Here is a 22,916-nt window from a genome sequence, read left to right as displayed (position 1 = left end):
TAGAGAATAATAGCGTTACTTGTTGTGCAGTAATGGGAAATATGTTGGAGTTTTGGAGATGCTTTGTCCTTTGAACTTCAACTCTTCCTTGAAATCCTCTTCTCACACGCAAGTTCCTTCCATGGCAAGCTCTATGTAGGGTGTCACCGTTGTCAGTGGCTACTTCCCATCCTCTCAGTGAAAACGTTCCTATGCTCTGTCACAGCACGGCTAATCATCTGTCGGTTCTCAATCAGGTTGGAATAGAATCCATTGATTCTTTTGCGTCTGTCACTAACGCCCAGCCCTCAGGAGTTTGAAGCACGTCACAGTCATTCAATCCCGGAATCCTACTCGGAATACCACAGACAAGGTTTAGACTTTCCGGATCCTCATGAATGCCGCCATCTATCTAGCTTGTACCACGAAGATTCTGTTGGGGAATCTAAGAGATATTCATTCAGTCTGATGTAGAACGGAGGTGTTTGTCAGGCACACGTTCATAGATTGAGGAAGGTGATGAGTGTCACGGATCATCACCTTCTTCACAATTAAGCGCGAATAAACATCTTAGATAAGAACAAGCGTGTTTAAATGGAAAACAAAGGAATTGTATTAAATCATCGAGACGCTGCAGAGCTCCTCACCCCCAACAATGGAGTTTAGAGACTCATGCCGTCACAAAGTATGTAATTCAGATCTGAAAATGTTATGAGGTCTAAGATAAGTCTCTAAAAGTTGTTTTTATAGTAAACTAGTGACCTAGGTTTACAGAAAATGAATAAACTAAGATAATTGGTGCAGAAATCCACTTCTGGGGCCCACTTGGTGTGTGCTAGGGCTGAGATTAAAGCTATCCACGAGTTGAGGCCTTTCTTGGCGTTAAACTCCAGGTTATGACGTGTTTTGGGCGTTCAACTCCGGATCATGACGTTTTTCTGGCGTTTAACTCCAGACAGCAGCATGAACTTGGCGTTTAACGCCAAGTTACGTCGTCTATCCTTGCGCAAAGTATGGACTATTATATATTGCTGGAAAGCCCTGGATGTCTACTTTCCAACGCCATTGAGAGCGCGCCAATTGGACTCTTGTAGCTCCAGAAAATCCATTTCGAGTGCAGGGAGGTCAGGATCCAACAGCATCAGCAGTCCTTTTTCAGCCTAAGTCAGATTTTTGCTCAGCTCCCTCAATTTCAGCCAGAAAATACCTGAAATCACAGAAAAACACACAAACTCATAGTAAAGTCCAGAAATATGATTTTTGCCTAAAAACTAATATTATTTTACTAAAAACTAACTGAAACATGCTAAAATCTACATGAAATTACCCCCAAAAAGCGTATAAAATATCCGCTCATCACTCTCCCTCTCAACGCCGCCGCGGTCCTTTCGTCCTTCTCCTTTTGCCCTTCTCAACCTATAGTCTCCAGCTCACCCTCTCCTCTCTATGCCAGGACCAAGAAGAACAGGGTAAATGTAGTCCAGCTCCTTGCTCCGACGGCTCACGACCGCCACCTCTAGTGCTGGCAACACCATAGTGCCGTCTCCTTCCTCCTTCCTTCTTTGTTGTTTTCTACATCCTGCATTCGAGGTTTTGGGTTTGAACTCTGTTTTTTTTCAAATGCTAGTAGTTAGTTTTCGTTCATTATATTGATTTAATTAGTTTAGTTATTTTAATGTTCTATTTTAGTGGATTTAGGAGGTTAGGATAGTTCAGTTTAGGTTTATAGGTTCTGAATTATTGCTGAAAGTGTTTGTAACTATTTTGAGTTTGCTGATTGAATTAATGGAGAAATTGCTGCTTAGTTTATTTGGTTAATTGTTTAATTGTACTCATTTATTGTATTAATTATTATTTTGTTGTTTTGCTATTTTGAATTAATTAGACTACTGCCTAATAAATTTATGATCAACACTGTTGACTTTTTTGGTATCATTGATGTTGAATTTTATGAATTGGTGTTGCACAGATTACTTGTTAATGTTAAATTATATTGTTTATGACTTTGCATGTCAAATTTATGTAAGTATGCCTCAAAAAGCTTTTTAATGAAAATTTTGGTCAATTCCTTGAAATTTTAGTCCAACGACCAATAAAAGGCGTAAAACCATCGGGCTTGAAACTCATGAACCGCTAGAAGATCCATGACTGGAGGAGCTGCAATGGAGCGGCCAACTTAACTACCTTTCTGTTGACTACACGACACAATCATCGATATAACTACGAGAGAGTAACGGATCCCCAGTTGTATCTGTCTATGTCCTCTAACCTGATCATAGGGGAGTCTTTTGTTCCCCAAAATAAATGTAAAAGTTGTCGACATACTTTTTTTCTAAATTCCAGATGGTCCCTCCCTACAGCTGCAAATCAAGATCCACAAGAAATTGGGGAGTGTACCAGAGCCATAAAGCCCTTGAATAGTGAGCAATAAGATAGAGTTATATGGATGTCTGATGATCACTCAGTTTTCCATAAAAAAACACTTGGAGGTTAATCGAAGCTACTATGCCTTGGTTGAATTAAAACCGGAGATCTTTATAAGAAGAAACTCAGTTGTCGACCGATTTCGACCCTTTATTAGAAGAAAACGGAGGAGCGATATTGTTTCTATTAGAAAGGCTACGGTAGCCACCGAATATGCGTACGTGTACCAGACTTGTCACTGAAGAGCTGCGTCGAAAATAGCATTATGATGTACACTCTCGTGTACTTCTTGACTGTCTTCTCGTCTGCATCCTGAGGAAGGTTACTAAATATCTCCTGCATCCAAGTGCACTTCACAGTGAACTTGTCGATGCAGTCCGCCGGAGGCAACACACCTAATAATGCATATAATGAAATTCTAAGCAACTTAATATCGCAAAAAATATTTTTTCTTAAAGAAAAAAATTTTATTCACTAACCTCTTCATGGATGAAACTAGTAATATGGGTAACTCCGTCCAATCGATAGATATGATTCGGATCGTCTTCTATTTTCGCAGTTTGAATTTTATGATTTTCTTTCCTCACATTTCTTTGGATGGTACGTTTAGAGAGTGAGAATTTGGTGAAATATAATTCAAAATAACTGAATTTAAATTCTATATATAGGTAAATATATATTAAATCAAAATTAGTGGATTCAATTTATTATTACTAAATCGAATTTAATTAATTCGATTTATTAAGAATATAAACTATGAGTATAAATCGAAGCACCTAATTTTAATTTATTATGATAGTTCAATTCAAATTTTAAAACATAATAAATCAAAACTATTAAATTTGATTTACATACAAACCTAATAATTTAAATTTATTAATTCAATTTAACATTAGAATGACTAAATCGAATTTTAGTGAATTCGATTTATATATAAATATCAATCAAAACATGTAGATAACATTTTTTATTTTATGATATCTATGTAAAATTGAATCTCATCTAATTTTTTTAAGTGATTTGCCCAACAATATAATTAGCTCTTTGAATATATATATTTTTGTGGACGTCCCTTCGCTTCTAGAAGACACTCCTAGTCTTAACATTTATGTCGTGTTGTGTTGCTCATTGGTTTCAGTCAGTACAAATTCAACACACACACCACACCATCGTTTACTTTGAAAAATCTGTACCTCTTCAACCGACAAAAAAAATTAAATTCATGTTTGAGGAATCTGTAGTTCTGTACACGGAGCAGAGGGTCGAACAGGGTTAGGGGGTATGGAAGTGCCGGAGCGTGCATTTTCACGTTCTTACTCGCGTTATGGACTATTTATTTCCCTTTCTAGTTTTTGTGTATTTTTATCTTTTTATTATAGAAATGTCTGTAGTTGTTTTCACAAAATTTTTGTGTTGATCTCACATGAGATACGTTAAAAGTATTTTTTTTTTAAATTATCGGTAGCTTTTTAAAAATTAGTTAAAATTTTAATTACTAAAATATTTATTCATCTAATATTTTTTATTTAAACATAAACAAAGATTAATTTCTCTTTTAGAAAATACTAATTTTCCGTATCATTGATGCAATCGATCACTTTCAAAGAGTAAATTGCAACACATAAGCGAGTGGCTAGAATGTAGATAGAAGATAAGCACTTGACCAATTCTATCCAAAGCACCAACAACAAAGAGATAAGATTATTAATCACGCAAACCACTCTGAATTGAGTGAATTCGGAATTCTTGCACCTACGGTCACGTGCAAGTCACATCACTCTGACAAGAGCACGCGCAACTCACAAGCCACAACTTTTCAAGTTTCTTTCACAACCAGAAACTCACACTAGCTTCATGCAGAATCTTGGATTCTCCGTAACCACCGCCCGCTGCACCTCCTGTAAGCTTACGCCACCGCCACTAACCACCATTCTCTTCGTCAAATCCCCCGCAGCAACGTTCCTCACGCTCCACCACTCGCAGCTGGCCCCGACCTCACAAACCACCACCTCCTCCGGTTTAACCGGGTTCATAACGTAAGCAAAATTCCCAACCCAAGTCACTACCACCGAACCAAAATCCCAACCTCTCATGACCTTCTCCGCCATCTCATTCGGCATCTCTCCCACTTCCTCGAACCAAAAGCCCGAACCCGAACCTAGTTCCCCTTCCACGGACCACAATTTCACTCTCTTCGAGTTTTCCGCGCCACTCATCACCCCGGCCACCGTCAATTTCCCCGCTAGGATTCCGGTGAGGCAATAGAACACATTCTGATCCGGGCGAAGATCGTACGGTCCGTTCCACGTGTCAGAAAATGGATCAAACGAAAAAGTCACGCCGGACTTTTTCTCCGTCACCAGCATCTTGTCACCGACAACGGCGACTGAGAGCCACGTGGACCCTGCAGATCCCTTCAGTAGCTCAGGCATGGACTGGCTCGTGTTCCAAGCGCGTGCCTCCATGTCGTAGACTTCCACCGCGTGTAGGTCGTCCTCAAAATCGCACGCGCCTCCAGCTACCACAACACGATTACCCACGCGCGCTACGACTGGGTCGGTGCGCCACACGCTTGGTGCTGGCGCGTTGTGCCAGGAGACGCGGAACGCACCTTCACTATCCGTGAAGGCGAAGCCCGCGGGGGTTAGCGTGTAGAGCAGAGTTGATTGGGATGATTGGACGGCGGAGGCGTGCTCGATCGACGGTTGAAGATTCATTTCAATCCAGACGCGCGAGCGGGGGTCGTAGGCGTAAGTGGCTGTCACGTGAGGATCACGTTTACTCTGTGTGAGGATCGTGAGCCATGGCTTGATGGGGTTAACGTGTGCCAGGGAGGAGGATACAGCGTGGTTCCATGCCCTTGACACGTGATAAGCCGGTACGAGATGGATTAGTGGCACGTGCGAGAATATTGCCTCTAAGATATCCCCATAAATAGGTGCTTCTGCTGTTGCCGCCATTGATTTAGAAATATGGATTATAATGAATAGTCGAATAGCTTAGCTTATAGCTCTGCTTATTTGAGTTGTGTGTAATGTGTGAAGGAGAGAAGATAGGATTCAGTGTTTATATAGTGTGGGAAAAGAGGAATGAAAATGATGGGTTCAAACATTGTCCAATGGGTGTGTGACATGTCATATTTTCATTGGCTTAGTCTATTTAGTATTTTGCCACAATGCATCCAGCCTTGAGATTCCTTGTTTCCATAGGTGTAAGTGTAGTCACTGTAGTGTAATATGAACAATTATATAGTATATGGAAAAAATTTAGATATTCTAGTGTTTTAGTTGTTTTAATTAATAGTTTTAATTATAAAATTTTTTATAATATAAATTAATAAAAATTAATTGTTAAAATTATTAAAATATTAGTATTTTATAAATATTTAAAAGAATCTATATACCTTGAATTAATTACTCAAAACAAAAAAAAAAAGAAAAAAAGAAATGTTACAATAATGCATACCTATAACCACCACATGAATCATAGCCTTATAGGATATAATATAAGCAAGTCTTACAAAACAAGAATTTTACTTGTTAAATGTTGTTGGTTGGTGTTGGGAAGTTGAGACTTGAGTGGGAAAGCAATGTCCAACTAATGTTAGAATAAACCAACAAATTAAAGAATATTTGGACATATCTTTCTTATGTTGGTAAGGGAATCCCATTTTTTTCTTTAAATCATTACAGTACTCTGTGATATCAATTTCAGTCGCTGCCATAAAATAGAGATGAAGTTAAAGTTAGGTAACCTAGCTTACTTGTCCCATTGAAATTGAACGTAGTTAACTTAGTATTTTATTTAGTAAAAAGAAGCCCTTTGTTTAATTCAGGCCTAAACAAGTTGATGATCTGATCCACATACTAATTTGAAATGGATTTGAAATCATATTCAAGATTGTTACGCTTAATTGAAATGATAAAAAACCAAAATGTTATACTCTGATGTAATGACGTTGGCCACACAACTAAGGAACTGAACTACTTATAAGGTAAATGCAATAAGAATGTGGATGGATTGTAGTTTATTTGGTTATTGACGCACAAAATTCAGTTATTGATATTTGCTAAATTCTTACTCTCACGCATTAAACACACATAATAATAAACGGAAGTTAATTCCATTCCATCTCACCTTCCTTTGTAAAACTTCCTGTTCATTTTAATTTTAATAAATTTGAGTATCAATAAAATTTTAAAACAAACCAAGTTCAATCAAATTGTTAATATATTTTACATTTTATGCACGCGCTCTTTTTGTTATAGTCATCGTCCCTACCACCTTCTCTTCCTTTTCTATTTGAATTTTTTCTCCTTTCCTTTTCTCCTCCTCTTCTATCATCATTATTGTTATCATTATCGCTATTGTTTTCATCGTCGTTTTCTTCTTATACGTAAATAATATTGTTCATTTTCTTTCGAATTTTTGCACTTATTCTATTTAATTTTGTTGCATTATCTACAAATTTTTTTACTTATTTTCTTTTCTATCAAAATTTGTGAATCTGTAACTCAAATCTTCATGAAATACATTCTTATTTCTATCACATCATTTAGTTAAAAATTTTGGTGTTAGAGTGAAAAAATTTCGATATGATTCTTAAGAAATTTATGTAATATTTTATATATCATATACACCTCCTTCTTCTTATACGTAAATATTACTGTTTATTCTCTTTCAAATTTTTACACTTATTTTGCTTATTTTTTTTTGTGTTATCTACATATTTTTTTATTATTCTCTTTCCCATTAAAATTTGTGAATTTATAACTTAAGTCATCATGAAATAAGTTCTTAGTTCTATCACATCATTTAGTTAGAAATTTCAGTGTTAAAGTGAAGACATTTTGATGTTAGAGCGAAGATATTTTGGTGTTATTTTTTAGAAATTTACGTACTATTTTATATATCAGATACATCGTCTTCTTCTTATACCTAAATGACACTGTTCATTCTCTTTCGAATTTGTTCACTTGTTTTACTTAATTTTGCTGCGTTATCTATATATTTTTTTACTTATTCTCTTTTTTATTAAAATTTGTGAATCTGCAACTAAAGTCTCCATAAAAAAAAAATTCTTAGTTCTATACTTCTATCATATCATTTAATTAAAAATTTATGTGAGAGAATATAAATATTTCGGTGTTATTTTATAGATTTTTGTGTATTATTTTATATATGAGATAACATTCAGTTCATTAAATGTGTAATATTTTTTAAAAAAATTCAATATTTTTTGTATCATGTTATTAAATTTTTAGTGCCAATTTTAAATAATTTTAGTGTTATGTTATTTCATTTTATAAAATTAATATAATATATTAGTATGTAATTTATTTTCTACCTTCTATATCATTATATTTAAATTTTGGTGTTACTTTAATTTTTTACCTTATTAAATCTTTTCTTTTGTGCTCCCCTTTGGATGTGGACAGACTAGTATTGTGAGAAAGGAGCATATCAAAATTTAAGGTTTCTGAGTCAATTTCATCAGATGCTCGACATAATGTTTCTAAAAAAGATGATAAAAAATAGAAGAAGAGAATTTGGCAGGAAGAAGACTTAATGATGATGAGATTACAGGAAATGAAATTGATGATGAAATTGTAATATGAAAGAAGAGTTGAGTGAGGAAAATAATGGGGAGCAAGTAATGATGATGGGAAATATAAGTAGATAAGTAAATTTATAATTTACTAATATTTTTTAGATATTTAATATTAATAAAAATTAAATTAAAAAATATATATATTATAAAAATTCAATTAAAAAGAAAAAAATCTAAAAATTTAATTAAAAATTTTGTAAAATTATCAAAATCTGCAAAATAATTAAATTTATATTTAATTGTTTATACAAGTATCTTATTTGAGGGAGAGACAATAATAATATATTAAGCTTTGAGTCACAATTAAATAAAAATTTGGAAGTAAGGGTGACAAACATACTAAAATCTGCTAGGTCGGTCCGTATAATTCACAAAAAAAGTAGGTTGGATTGAAAATTTGAAATCGTTAAATTTAAAAAATTCGTCTAACCCACACCGTTTAATCCTTGAGTTTTGGTATGTTTTGGCAGGACAGTGCGGATTTTTTTGGCGGACTAGGCATTTTTTTTTACAGAGCTTTTTTTTAATTTTTTATGATGTTATTGATTTATAAGAGGATAAAGATAATAATTAAAGATATTTTAAATTATATTTTAGATTATGTTTTATGTTTGATTAATTATAAACTTAAAGATATTTAATTATATATTTTAGACAATATTTATTTTATTTTAGATAATATTGATTTTATTATATTATTTTAAAAAAATTAGTTTATAATGATATTTATTATATATTTATAATATAAAAATTTTAATATTTATAAATTTAAAAATTATAATTTTTTATATTTTTAAAATTTATAAATTTATTAAAATAATTATAAAATTATATATTATTTAATATTTAACGATTTAATAAAAAAATAAAATTATTTGGCAGATTTAACCCGTAACTCGCTAATTTGTTATTAAAGGAGATGGAAAAAGAATTTAAAATTGCTTTATTAAACAGAGCGAGACAAACTAATCTGCCAAATAACAAATTTTTTACGGGACGAAAGGGGACAAACTTATCTGTGTGCCACCCCTATTTGTATGTCATGTTATGGTGGAATATGGCACTTAACAACTAATATTGGTATAAATTATCGAATAACTACATTTGCAAATAAGTATAAGTTGTACTAAACATTCCCTCCCTCATCTCCCTGTTGTGGGATTTTTGTGAGTGGTATTTCTGGAAAAAAAAAATCTTATCATATGTATAAAAATTTAAGTAACTACCCTTAGTTTTGATCAATATATTTAGCATTATATCACGAAATTTGTTAATATTCGAGTCTTAACCGCTAGTATTACAATATAAAAGTATCCTTTTATATTAAAATTAACTATTATATATTCATATATAATAAATATATATTATTTAATTTATTTTTAATTTATATTTTATATTTTAATATATATTTTATATTAATAATTAATTTTAATAATTGATTTTAGTATATATTTAATATGATTAATTATAATATTATATATTTTTTTTATCTTTTATTATTGGAATGCTTAAGTGTCTTCAATTGGAGCTTCCTGGCCTAGAAAAAAAGGCATATATAGTGTAATAATTGGAACACGTTAGAAAACAATACGTGTAAGGCTAACGATCGTTAATATACTAATATTATATTATGTGGTGAATATAAATGGGATCAAGTAGCGAGCTTTGTTCAATTATTATATCGTGTTTGAAAATGAAACCATAGAAGCTTCTAATCCTTGGATACAATGTGAGGCGCACGTTACCTTTTACAATGGGCAAAAGCATGTTGTATGAGTGTTTATTGGCATTATTATTAGCTCCCATTATGCTCTGTCTTGAAAAAGATTCTTTCCCCCAGGACCCATTTTTACTTGCATCCACTATATTGCATGTTGGTATGTCGTCCCTTTCTTGACTTCTGATTTTTTGCAATTTTATATGTGATTAAATTACTTTTTCTAAAAGATTTAATAAATTGATAAAAAATATATGAATGATTAGAGGAATATTCGAGAACAATAATAGTTTTGTGAATCTCTATGTATTGATACTACTTTGTCCATTATAAGTTTATAATATTACATTTTGAATTTATGACTACAGTTTTTAAATAATTGTGATGATAAAAATTTTATGGTCATAATTTTTTACAGTAAAAAAAAAAAATCTATGATCATAATTTTGTAAAAAGAGTAATTATAAAAGAATATTTATGATTACAGTTTTTTTTTTAAAAAAATAATTTAAAAAAATTTATAGTCATAATTTTGGAGTGATCTAAAAGATTTATAGTCACGATTTTAAGAGTGACATAAAAAAATTTATAGTCATAATTTTTAAAAAAAGAGTGACTTAAAAAGATTTATTGTCACCGTTTTAATTTGGTAGGTAACCTAAAAGAGTTTATGGTCACAGTTTTAAAGAGTGACTTAAAAAGATCTATGGTTACGATTTTGGGAGGTGACCTAAAAGTATCTATAGTTACGGTTTTGAGGGGTGACCTAAAAAGATATATATAGTTACGATTTTACGAAAGAGTAACCTAAAAGGGTCTATAGTCACGATTTTTGGGATAACCTAAAAGAAGTCTATGATCACAGTTTTAGAAGTGGTTTAAAAGGGTCTATGGTCATGTTTTGGTGGTGACCTAAAAAGATTTATGTCACGGTTTTATAAAAGGATGACCTAAAAAAAGTCTATGGTCACAATTTTTAGAGATGATCTAAAGGGATCTATAGTCACTATTTTAAAAAGTGGCCAAAAGGATCTATAAAAATTTTATGTGATTTAATTTAAATATTGAAGTTTTAAATCTAGTTTTGTAAATAAAAGAAATTACATAGAACACTTTTAATTTTAAATTAAAAAAATTTATTAAAATTTAAAACTAATTAATAAATTGACAAATAAATATTATATTTTTAAAATAATTTAAAATGATAGTTAATTTTTAATTACTATTCTACCTTTTAAATTTATTAAAATTTCTACGATACCCTAATTTTTCAAACTTAACCCTAATCTTATCCTAATTTCAAATTCACTCACTCACTAACTATCACACACTCAAAAAAAAAAAAGAAATACAGAAGAGAGGGAGCAGGGGAACAAGGAATTGAGGGGAGAAGAAGATAAGAAGAGGAGGAAAGGGGAGGATGACACCGGCAGAAGAAGGACCGCCATTGCAGTGAAGAGAGCCAGAGGGGGAGAGAGAGTGACACGCGAGAGAGAGAGACAAAGAAAAAGTTCACAGACACAGATCAAGAAGTGGAAAGGGAGAAGAGAAGGCGAAGGCAACAGCGCCGGGAAAACAAGGGGAGGCCGTCGCCACCGTCGAGCTAGAGAAGAAGAGCGAGAAAGAGAGACGAACAAGTATAGAAAAGGACACAACGTTGCTGCCGTCATTACTGGGGCTCGTCGCCAGAGCCACGGCCATCTTCGTCGAAGGAGCTCGTCGACGAGCTGCACACTACTGTTAGAGTAGCCGTCGCCATCGCTGAGTTGTTGTGCTCTTACTCAAGCGTGTTCTTGGTTCAATGCTATTATTAATTTTTTAATTTGTTCTTCATTCTATTTGTTCTTGATTTTGGTTTTAGGATTCATTGCTGCTATTCTTGATTTTGATTTTAGTGTATTTGCATTCTAAAGTTTCATCTTTTCTCGTCGAGCAACAATATTTCGAATCCTTTTCTACTACTGGTTCAATTTATTTTTGCTTGTCAATTTGTTTTTGAGTTGCTGTTTTACTGGGTTTAGAAATTTTGTTAATAGTTAAATTGAATGATTCTGTTAAAGATAGAACAGTTTATTTGCTGATTCGATTGAATTATTTAATTTATTTGTTGATTTTTTAGCTGTATATTCAATTTATTTGATAACAAATTTAAACATTTTTTAAAAAATTAAAAAAGCTTCAAATTTGTTTTGTTAATTATTACAATTGGAGAAGTCATTAGACATCCCTATTTAAATGTTCAACAACCAAATAAATTAAATAATTAACATCAATACTAATGATGTATAACAAATGAAGTAACTAATGTGATGAGTGAGTGAATGGTTCCATATATTTAAAAGCTTGAGCTTTGAAGTTTGAAATTTTACACGGTAGTACATTAGTTCTTTTGAATTGACCTGAGGTAATGAAATCAAAGAGAGGAAAATATTAAGTTGTGCAACAACTAATAACTAAATCTTTTATATAATAACTTGCCTCTGAAGCTTACTATAAAAGTGTATTTAACTTAGTTCTATTATAGTAATTCCCCCAACCCCTTTCACATTTGAAGTTAGAAATATTATAATTTTAATTAATTGCAGAACGTCAAAGGTGTTATATAGAAGAAGGCATACAAAGCACTTTTAATCATTCTCAAGATAGTCTATACAACATTTGATTTGGCTTTTTGATTAACCAAAAAAATCTGGATTGATGTGATTAAAGCATATTCTTAGAAAAATATTGATGCTGTGTGACTGTGTGAGCATAAATAATATAAGAGCATGCATTGTGTGAGCATAAATAATGTTAAAGTGTTAAGCTTATAATAATTATCTAATGTAAGTGTGTGATCAGTGACATTTAAGCGATAGATTTCTAATCCTTTCTGGGGAGGGATTCTGGAATTTAATTGTGTTGCATCGAATTTATATCATGAATGTGAAGGTTGACTTAGATTAGATGGTAAAATATCTAATTGTTCACTGTTTTTTATAAAGGGAGGTTTTTTTCGTTAAACTACTTTTAGTTTTCAAATAATCTTGTTCGTTTTTGTTTTTTAATTACTTAAATATTTTTTTAATGAAATGTGAATATCACTAAAATGTTTATTTTTTTTTGTTAGCAATAAAAAGTGATGTGAAGAAAATATTATCTTTGATAGAAATATGAGTTGGGATGAGTCTCATATATATTTTAATTATGTAAATATAATATTTTGCTCTCTTCTATATATTTTTCAAGAAACTTTATAAGATATTACATATAATGGATATAATATAATGTATCTTGATTTACTAGAAATATATCTAACTTATAATGTAAATATTATGATTTAAATTATTTGAATTTGTATTTTTTTAGATTTATTTTGTGGTTATTACAATTTTGGGATATGATTATGCTTCTCATAAAATAGAGTAAGTTATGGTCACGATATAAAACAAGAGTAACCATAAAGTAAGTTATGGTCACGGTTTTAAAATAGGATAACCATAAATAAGCTTGGTCACGATTTTAAAGTAGAATGATCATAGATAAGTTGTGGTCACACTAAAACTGTAATCATAGATTAAGTTATGATCACTAAAGTAGAAACTAAGAATTAATTTTGCAACTAATAGTGAAATCATCCTTGATGTTGCTAAATCGGTCATTTCTTTTTACTTAATGACCAAATTAAAAAACTCAGTCTTTGGGTCTCTCAGTCATGAAATCAATTGTGATTTTTAATTTAAAGACCGATTTTATGACCAACATAAAAATTGGTTCAAAAATAGTTGGTTGCTAATTCAGTAGTTAAAAAGATGGTCACTATATCATTGCTAAGAGTTAAGATAGCAACTAATTTAGCGACCAACTATTAAATCCTAGTTTTAAAACAGATGATCGTTAAATTGGTTGCTATTTTGTAATTTAGCAATGAAGAAACACTTAGCAAAAAATAGTTAGTCACTAACTTGGTCACCACGAAATTGGTTGCTAAATTGGTCATTATTGTAACGTTTAGCGACTGATTTTACAACCAATTAATAGTAATATTATAAATTAATTGGTTGCTAAATCAATCACTATTTTAAAGACATTAAAATATATCAAATTAGATTTTAAAATAAATTCAAAAATAAAAAACTTAAATTTTTTTGTAACCCTATATTTTTACTCTATTTAGATATTTTTGTTTAATTGTACATTAATTTGTTTCGTATAATTTTTTCAAAAGAAATAAAGTATTTTCAATAAAAATCTCAAAATTTTTAACGTTATTCAATTCCTCTCGCATATAGAGTCAGCCTCACTCTATTCCATTCTTCTTACACATAGCCGTTTTGAAAATTCATTACTCGTTGCACCTCATACTTTCTCATCATCGTTTTCTCTAGTCGCATTGCCTCTTTAGCTCGCAGATCAATTGCACCTTCAGCTTCTTCTCTTCCTCCAGATTTCGTGTGTGTTGTCATCTTCTTTTGCCTCCAACGTAGGTTGAAATCATTTCTACTGCACAAAACTCACATCCTGCCACTATTGTTTCTAGCCTCTGATTTGTAGCATTATTTTTTCTTATTACATATGTAGACATTGTGAATGTTTTGGAATTTATGTGAAACAAATCTATGTTTTATCATTTTTGGTATTTTATTGAATTATATTTATATATAAAAATCAGGATTTAAAAATGGCATATGTGAAATTTAGTAACAATTTTATAATTAGAAAATCAATAATGATGAATGATTTAGTAACTCACTATACTTATTCATATTAGTATCAGCGACTGATTTAACTACTAAAAAGATAATCGCTATAAAAAATAAAAATAAAAGTTTTTGTTGTTCGAGACTGATTTGGTCAGTGACCAATTTAACAACTGAAAAATGGGTCAACATTTAGCGACTGATTCTGTCATAGAACAATTTAGCAATAATAAAATTGGCTACCATTTAGTGACCAATTTTGTTATTGACACCAATCAAAATATTTTTTTAATTTAGCAACTAAGATTTTACCAATTACCAAAATCAGCTGTTATTTTGAAAACTTTTTTCATCAATAATTTTGGTAATTTTTTGCAGTAAATTATTAGTTTATTACTAAATTCTAAGTGATTTATATAACGGTGATTTTATTTATTATCATATATGTTGAATTGAATAAGTCATAATTACTATTAATTTGAAATTAAATAAGAATAAAATTAGACACATTATTTTATTTGGATTTGAGGGTTAATGGGTGGCACACTCAAATATAAATATTAAATAGTGACTTTACAATTTTGGTCCCTGCACATCAAAGCCACCTCCACAACCTTTTTTCCATCAGAAGAGTGTGATTCATCCCTATTAAGGATATAGAAGGCTTTGATTGAGTAAGATCAAAGAACCAAACTCTTTCAAATATGCTTATGAATTTAAGTATGTTTTCGCATTCTAGTATTTATTTCTTAATGATTTAACACGGATGATCTTGGGATTAAAGAATTCTATAAATTTTCAACAAGTGATATCAGAGCCATAAAAATTTGAATTATTGAGAATATTTGATTTTAGTATTTATTTTTGTGTATATATATATATATATATATATATATATATATATATATATATATATATATATGTATGTATATATTATGGTCTATTGTTTTATTTTGTACTATATCACCATTTTCGATTTGTTACGTAAAGAAATCAGTAAAAGTTTGGACTATTATACTCATATATTTTAAAAGATTTAGTTTTAGAATAAATTAGTTGAACATTATACTACTAAAATAGTCTCTTTATGAAAACTAATTTGCTTTGGAACATTAAGAATATTGTGATATGTAATTCATGCGAATATTAGTCAGCACAAAAGAATGTCTATATTTGGCAGAGGTACATACACATATTGATGGTAACTATATGCTTGGGTAACTAAGTTAAACCTAAATTAATGCTTATTATTTATGCGTACAATAATCGCCCAAAAAAAATTTATTGTTTGGCCAAATAATAAACATTTCACCTTGCGTTTATTTTTTATTTAGTTATGCAACCACCAATCGACCTAAAAGAATGTTAGTATTTGTCCAATTGATAGAAAATATATGCGATAATAAATAGGTATAATTTTCAAGTTTTGTTTGACAGAATTTTGTTGAGAATATTTAGTAAGCCGCACTAAATGAATTTATGTGTGCGTAGTTTATGCGAGTACAGATCGGCCCAAAATAAATTCTATACTTGGTCAAGTTATATAGACATTTGTGGTAATGAACATGTGATACTTATTTGGCTCCATGTGAACAATAAGTTTGTCCAAAGATAAACTTATTGTTTGACAGAATTTATTATCAATTGATTATTGTATTAAAAAAAATACCACTTACAAATTAGTATTTTTGTCCAAAGACAAAATGTTAATGTTGTGCTAAGTATTTATGATGGGTCTACCATTATATAAATTTTATTCATATAATATGTAATTTGTGTGAGTATATTATTTTGTTTTAAAGTTATATCTATCAATGTTAATCTATTTTTAAATAGACTTTTTTGAAATAAAAAAAATTCTGTCATTAGTAACTTATATTTCATCAAATTAATTATTATCTCATATGGCCTTTTATTATAAATGTAGTTGATGACTTATATCTGTTTAGTGGGAGTAAGTATATTTCACTATTCTTATATACCAATAGCATGCAAAATTGTAAATAAGGTAATATACTCAAATTCTAAGAGAGACAAGTATAGTCTCATTAGGTGCCTCGAAAAAGTTATAAAGTTCAAAAATGCATAAAGTTTATTATGCTTCAGCAGTGGTCTGATGGATAACAAATTTATACACTTACAGTTATTGTGTACTTTATTGGTATCTTTGACACATATTTGAGTAAGTTAAGAATGGATTACTAAAGTAGACAAACAAATTTTGTTATAGCAAAATGTTACATGTTCACACATATGAAGTCAGAAACTAAAGTCAAAGATCATTTGGTATTCAAATTCTGACTTAGTTAGATATCTAGGTAATTTTTGATCCACTGCAGATATATTTATATTTTCAAAAAAAGTTATTTGAAAAGGTGTTGAGAAGACACTTATTACTCTTTTTACTACAAGAAAATAAGCTTTCTGCCACGCTTTAAAAGCGTGCCAAAAAGTATAAAAAAGCGTGTCGATAGCTTTTTGGCACGCTTTTTGAGCTATCGACGCACTTTTGAAAGGGTCACATCTGCCAACGTGCCGGTTGCTCTATCGCCACGCTTTTGTGGATCTATCGGCACGCTTTTTTTGTTTGCACGCTTTCATTTCTTGTCTTAACCTATAGGTACGCCTTTTAAGCGTACCTAAAAGTGCACATATCACCACGCTTTTAAAACGTCCCAGAATGTATACTTTGGGTACTCTTTAAAAGTGTATCGATAGGGGAAGATATGGCTCCACTTTTTAAACGTGCCAATAGGGTAAACATATGGCTATGCTCTAAAAGCATGGCTATTTATAAGTACGAAAAGATACGACTACGCTTAGAAAACTTGCCAGTAGATGGGGATATCGGTACGCTTTTTAAGCGTGTCGGTTGCCAAGTTATGGCCACGCTTATTAAGCGTGCTTGTTGAGCCCAAAATTAAGATATAGCCACCCTTTTTAAGCGTGCCCATAAGTTTGGTCAAAATTTTTTTTTCATTAATCTTTCTAATATTTTGTACAAAATTCATATATAATTTTAAAATTATAGAACAAAATAAAATTATATATATTGAACTAATTCAACAAATATAAACTTTCCCATAAAAAAGATATACATATAAAATTGTTACCACAAAAGTAGGCTTTGATGACAAAGTACCAAAAAGTAAAGTCATAACAAGTAAATAAGAATTACAATTCCAACAAGTGTCACATATCTACTTCTTTTATACACTTAGTTACAAAATATCAAATTCCATTAGTAGTGTGATCATCCATTATGAACTCTATTGTTTTTATCACTGCCCTGCAGAATTTTAAATAATCTTGTGTTAGTACATGTTATAAAAGCGACTTCAGTTAAGTCCAACAAATCGAATTCCAAATCCAAATTGATTAAACATGAAAATGGCAAGGCAACTTTAATTAGGTCCACAACATTGCATATTCAGACATTAGAACAAAAAACACATATTGTAAAACTCGGTTAATTAACGGCTAATTAACCCATAAATGAGAATTTATTCTAGAAAGCCCAAAATATGATTTTTATGGCTAAATGTGATAGAGGAGACTGAGACAAGAATTTCGGTACCAATTTTATAGAAATCGGACCAAGATTGGACCGAACGGGCCAAACCGGGCGAACCGGACCCAAAGTGGGCCCCTAGGCCCAACATAACTAGACCAAAACCTTAGTTTTCAGCATTCTCTCTCCTCACTAAACACACTCACATGCTAAAAATGGAGGCCATGGAGGGAAGAACACTCTCTCAAGTTCCTTCTCTCTCTTGATCTTCAAACCTCCATAACTTTTGATCTAGAGCTCTGATTGCCGCTCCGTTTGCAGCCACGCGTTCACCGCGGAGAGCTCTAAAAAACCCATACAATCAATCTTGAGGTAAGCCACGTGTTGCTGTTTGAAATTCCAGCCCTTATTTTCGAGTTTCATGGGTGAAATATTGAGATTTTGGGTTCTTTGATGTTATAGGACCCAACTCTCTTGAAGGAGAAGGTTAATCTTGTCTCCTTGGACCTTGGGTGTGGTAAGATTCTCAACCCTAGTGTATTTTGTTATTTTATGATGTTTGGGTTTTGAGATGTTGTGTATGGGTATGATGATTGTGGCTTAGGTTGTGTATATGTGAATATTGGAGCTTGATTGGTGATTTTGAAAAGCTTGAAAAAGGGATTTAGTAGTGAAAAATCTGTTCTTGGAGGTGTTGAGGCCTTGAGAGCTTGTGGATAAGTGATTTGGAAGTGCTCCGGTTGAGCTTGGGAAATTGGCTAAGGTATGGTTTTGGTTTCCCGTATCTAATATGTAATATGGTAGGAAATACTTAGGCTAGAGGCCCTAAGATAGGCATTGAATGGTTGATATTGTTGAATGATTGAGATATATGATGTGGTCATATATGTGATGATGATTATTGATGCCTTGGTGGTATGATGTATGAGAAATATGCATGTTGTGATATATGCTTGATGATTGGTTATGGTTGAATTGTGGGCTGAACCATGTTGATGGTGAGTATGATATTGATTGTGTACAATGATGATTTAGTGGAATTGGTGTTGTTGAGAATTGGCATGAGGAAGAGTATATGATATGTCAATATATTTGAGTTTGAGCCACTTGGGTGAAGTGGGTTAAAATGATGAGATAGTGATTTTGATAAATTGTGGTAAAGTGTCAATGTGTGAGTTGAGGAGGCTTGATGTTGAATTTGATATATATTGATTGATTTCAAAGAAAAGGGATGAAATTGGCATGTTTTGATTGATTTTGAAAAGAGTTGAAAATGGCCTGTTTGAAAAGGGCACTTTGTGGTTTTTATGAAAAACTTGGTTTTTGGGCATACTTTGACGGGACATAACTTGGACTACGGATCTCTGTTTTGTGCCAAATCTGTTTAGAAATGAAATTGGATCCGGGATGTCCATGCCGTTCGAAGGACGGGTGAAAAATGATTTAAAATGAGGAAGTTATGTCCATTGGAAGATTGGGGTTTAAATCTGTGAATTCTGCAGCTTTTAACTTAGAAAATTTTTAGCAGAATAACCCCTTGCGCGTATGCGCCGATCTTCCAGAAAGCGCCATCCACGCGTGCGCGTGATGTGCGCGGGAGCGCCGATTGTGCTGCACCCAATGCCCAGCCATTTTCCAGAGAGTTATGTCAGAACTGTGCCAGTGTTGTGCCTGGGGCACGAGAATACCCACGCGTACGCGTGGTTGACGCGTGCGCTTCGATTGGAAAATTTTTAATCCACGCGTTAGCGTGTATGACGCTTGCGCGTCGATGAGTTTTTGAGGCCATCCACGCGTGCGCATGGAGTGCGCGTACGCGTGGCCCTGTTTTCATCCCAAAGTTGATTTTTGAGTTTTCAAAGCCAAATCTCATACTTCTAAGCCTCCGATCTCACCATTTATGTCTTAAATCATTATGATATGCCTAGCTATTAGAAAAGGGATAGTGAATGAGGTAACTTGCGAGTGAAGCAAGGGAAAAATGAATGATCAATGAGGATCAAAGATGATTATGTGAGATGCGGAGGATGGTGGTGGAAGTGCTTGTTATGCCATGGGCCGAAAGGCTGTAATTGTTAATGAAGCGGCTGGTTATAGATTTAACCGTGAGCCGGGTGGTTGGTTATGGATTTAACCGTGAGCCGGAATGCTGTGTATGATATGAATATTGGCTGGTTCTGGACTGAACCGTGAGCCGGATGGCTGATATGGATGTTGATCCATGGATGAGAATTCATGCATGTTTATGCTGAATTATTGATAATTGTGATTTACACTTCCACTATCTGAGATACGAGTTTCCCTGGGTAGTAGCAGTGGCTAGCCACCACGTGCTCCAGGTTGAGACTTGATACTCTGTTGACCCTATGTCGTAAGTGTGGCCAGGCACTATGAAAGACCCGGATGAGCTCGCCCCCGTAAATATTCACCAGTGAGGGTGATGGATATAGATCATGATTATGATCAAGTTTATAACGAGTATAACTCGAGTTGGGGATGCGTAACAGAGGGACAGTCCAATGGTTAGCGACCAGGACTTGTCGGGTTGGCTCTATAACCGACAAGATGATATCATCAGCCACTAGGGACAGGCATTCATCATATGCATACTATATGAATTGTTTGAGATTGCCTATTTGACTACATATTACTTGCTAATTGTCTAAATGCCTTACTTGTCCCTAATTGTATATTTCTTGCTTGATATAACTGTGTTTGCTACATTATACTCCTGCTGGTGGTTGGGAGGTCTGAAAGAATTGAAAAAGAAAGTATTAGTTAGACTGAAGAATATTTAGTCAGATGCCCTTTATGGTTTAGCCTGTTTATAAGCTTTGATATTATCTGGAGGAAGTTCTAGGATTGCCTTTGGCTTTCCTCCATTATTATGTATTATATATGTGGAAGCTGTTACCATGATGGGGACCTCTGGTTCTCACCCATGCGGATTTTATGGTTTTCAGATGCAGGACGTGAGGTTTCCCGTTGAGGCATGCTGGAGACTTCTATATGTGCGAAGATCCTTTGTTCTCGGGGCTATGTTTTGGTTTATATGTTTTCCTTAGATACTTTTATCTCCATTAAATAATACAAACTGTGATAACTCCTCTTATGGGAGATTTTGGAGATTAGGTTTTATGTATTTGTGTCCCTTTGGGTTTCCTTTGGGGTTTTCCTTATTTTATCATATGTATATATATTGCTATGCTCGGACCGGTTATCTTCGCAGCCGGATCTTGAGTCTTGATATTCCTGTTTTTGACACTCTTTTGTATATATATAATCTCGCGTTGGTTTATCCTTGTTCGTTACGTTCTCGATCGGAGTGTTGCGCTTTTGAGTTGCGGTTTTTGTTTACCCCTCTTTCTACAAAGGCTCCTAGTTATAATCAATCATTCATACTACTATACGTACTAAATTTTTATTTTAGAGGTCGTAATACCTTGCCATCTCTGAATTATGACTTAAGCATAAGACTCTCTATGGTAGGGTGTTACATTATGGTATCAGAGCAGTTCGTTCCTGTAGAGCCTGAGGGATGGACTGACTATGCTTCTGTGCATTCTCTGTATGTGTGTTATGTGCTATTAGTATATCTGCTTGATATATTTGGCATAAACGTTCATGAGCATGCATTTGGGACTTTGAAGTACTAGACTTCCGATATTGAGACTGATCAACTTAATATCGATTGTTTGGTATGTATAGGAACCAGATGGCGCCTCGTGGACGCGGTAGAGGTAGTGTGAGAGGTCGTACGAATGCTCGTGTGCCGGAAAATAACCCTAATGACCCGATGAACTTTATGACCGCGTTGGAGAACATGGCTGCTGCTATGCAAGCCACTGCTGAGGCTCTTGGTCAACAGATGAACAACCATGGTAACGATGGAGGTGGAGTTCAGGGCCCGATGACACTGGCAAACTTTTTGAAGGTTAATCCACCAAAGTTCAGGGGAACTACTAGTCTGACTGAGGCTGATACATGGTTTCAGGCTATAGAGCGAGCATTGTAAGCACAAGTGGTACGTGAAGGGCAGCGTGTCGAGTTTGCTACCTATATGCTCACAGGTGAAGCGTCGCATTGGTGGCAAGGTATCCGACGTCTTCTGCAGCAGGGTGATGACTATATCACTTGGAATGTCTTCCAAGAGGAGTTCTATAAGAAGTACTTTCCGACTTCTGCTAGGACGGCTAATGAACTTGAGTTACTGCAGCTGAAGCAGGGTACCATGTCCATATCAGAGTATACTGACAAGTTTGAGGAGCTGTTCAGGTTCTCTCGTATGTGCCAAGGGACTCCGGTGGAATATGAGGAATGGAAGTGTGTTAAGTATGAAGGAGGACTCCGGAGTGATATTTTTAGTTCAGTGGGTCCAATGGAGATTAGGACCTTCTCCGAGTTGGTAAACAAGTGTAGGGTTGCTGAAGAGTGTGTGAAAAGGGCAACCGCTGAGAAAGGGAGTCACAAAGGATCATTCCCACAGAACCGAGGGAAGAGCTTTGCGCCTAGAGGTCCGTCTTTCAAGAGGGGGAACTCTTTTAGGAGGCCCAACAACAACAACTTCCAATGAAAGAGGTTTGGGAAGCAGCCTCAGAATGATCAAGCTTGTACTAGATGTGGGAGTCACCATTCGGGAGCACCATGCAAGGCCGGATGGGGTTTGTGCTACACTTGTGGAAAGGCGGGGCATAAAGCCGCAAATTATCCGGAGAAGCAGAAACAAGGTGCTGAAAAGGCACAACAGACTGGTCGGGTGTTCACCACCTCAGCTATAGGTGCCGAGGGATCCGAGACACTTATTCGAGGTAACTGTGAAATGGCGGGTCAAACTTTAAATGCTTTATTTGATTCGGGAGCATCATATTCATTCATTGCATTTGAAAAAGCCCATGAGTTAGGATTGAAGATCGTAACCTTAGGTTATGATCTAAGAGTGTATAATGCTACCCATGAAGCCATGGTAACTAGGCTAGGATGCCCGGAAGTTTCCTT

At 33.5% G+C, this 22,916-nt stretch overlaps 1 protein-coding gene across 1 annotated transcript; it reads right to left on the bottom strand.

Moving 5' to 3' along the window:
• Positions 1 to 3,956: 3,956 nt before the first annotated feature.
• On the bottom strand, positions 3,957 to 5,874 carry LOC112801139 (F-box/kelch-repeat protein At1g23390). The gene has a single exon (XM_025843713.3). It carries the CDS (start codon positions 5,361 to 5,363, stop codon positions 4,245 to 4,247), a length of 1,119 nt encoding a protein of 372 aa, XP_025699498.1. The 5' UTR covers positions 5,364 to 5,874; the 3' UTR covers positions 3,957 to 4,244.
• Between the last annotated feature and the right edge of the window lie 17,042 nt (positions 5,875 to 22,916).

Source organism: Arachis hypogaea, chromosome 5 (assembly GCF_003086295.3).
Source record: "Arachis hypogaea cultivar Tifrunner chromosome 5, arahy.Tifrunner.gnm2.J5K5, whole genome shotgun sequence".
Taxonomy (NCBI): Eukaryota; Viridiplantae; Streptophyta; class Magnoliopsida; order Fabales; family Fabaceae; genus Arachis; species Arachis hypogaea.
The sequence above is the reverse complement of the archived record's forward strand: the minus strand, read 5'-3'. Positions and strand labels throughout refer to the sequence as shown.

Bases quoted from the DNA above. Each gene is read 5' to 3' on its own strand.
- LOC112801139 (XM_025843713.3), bottom strand. From the start codon at position 5,363: ATGGCGGCAACAGCAGAAGCACCTATTTATGGGGATATCTTAGAGGCA.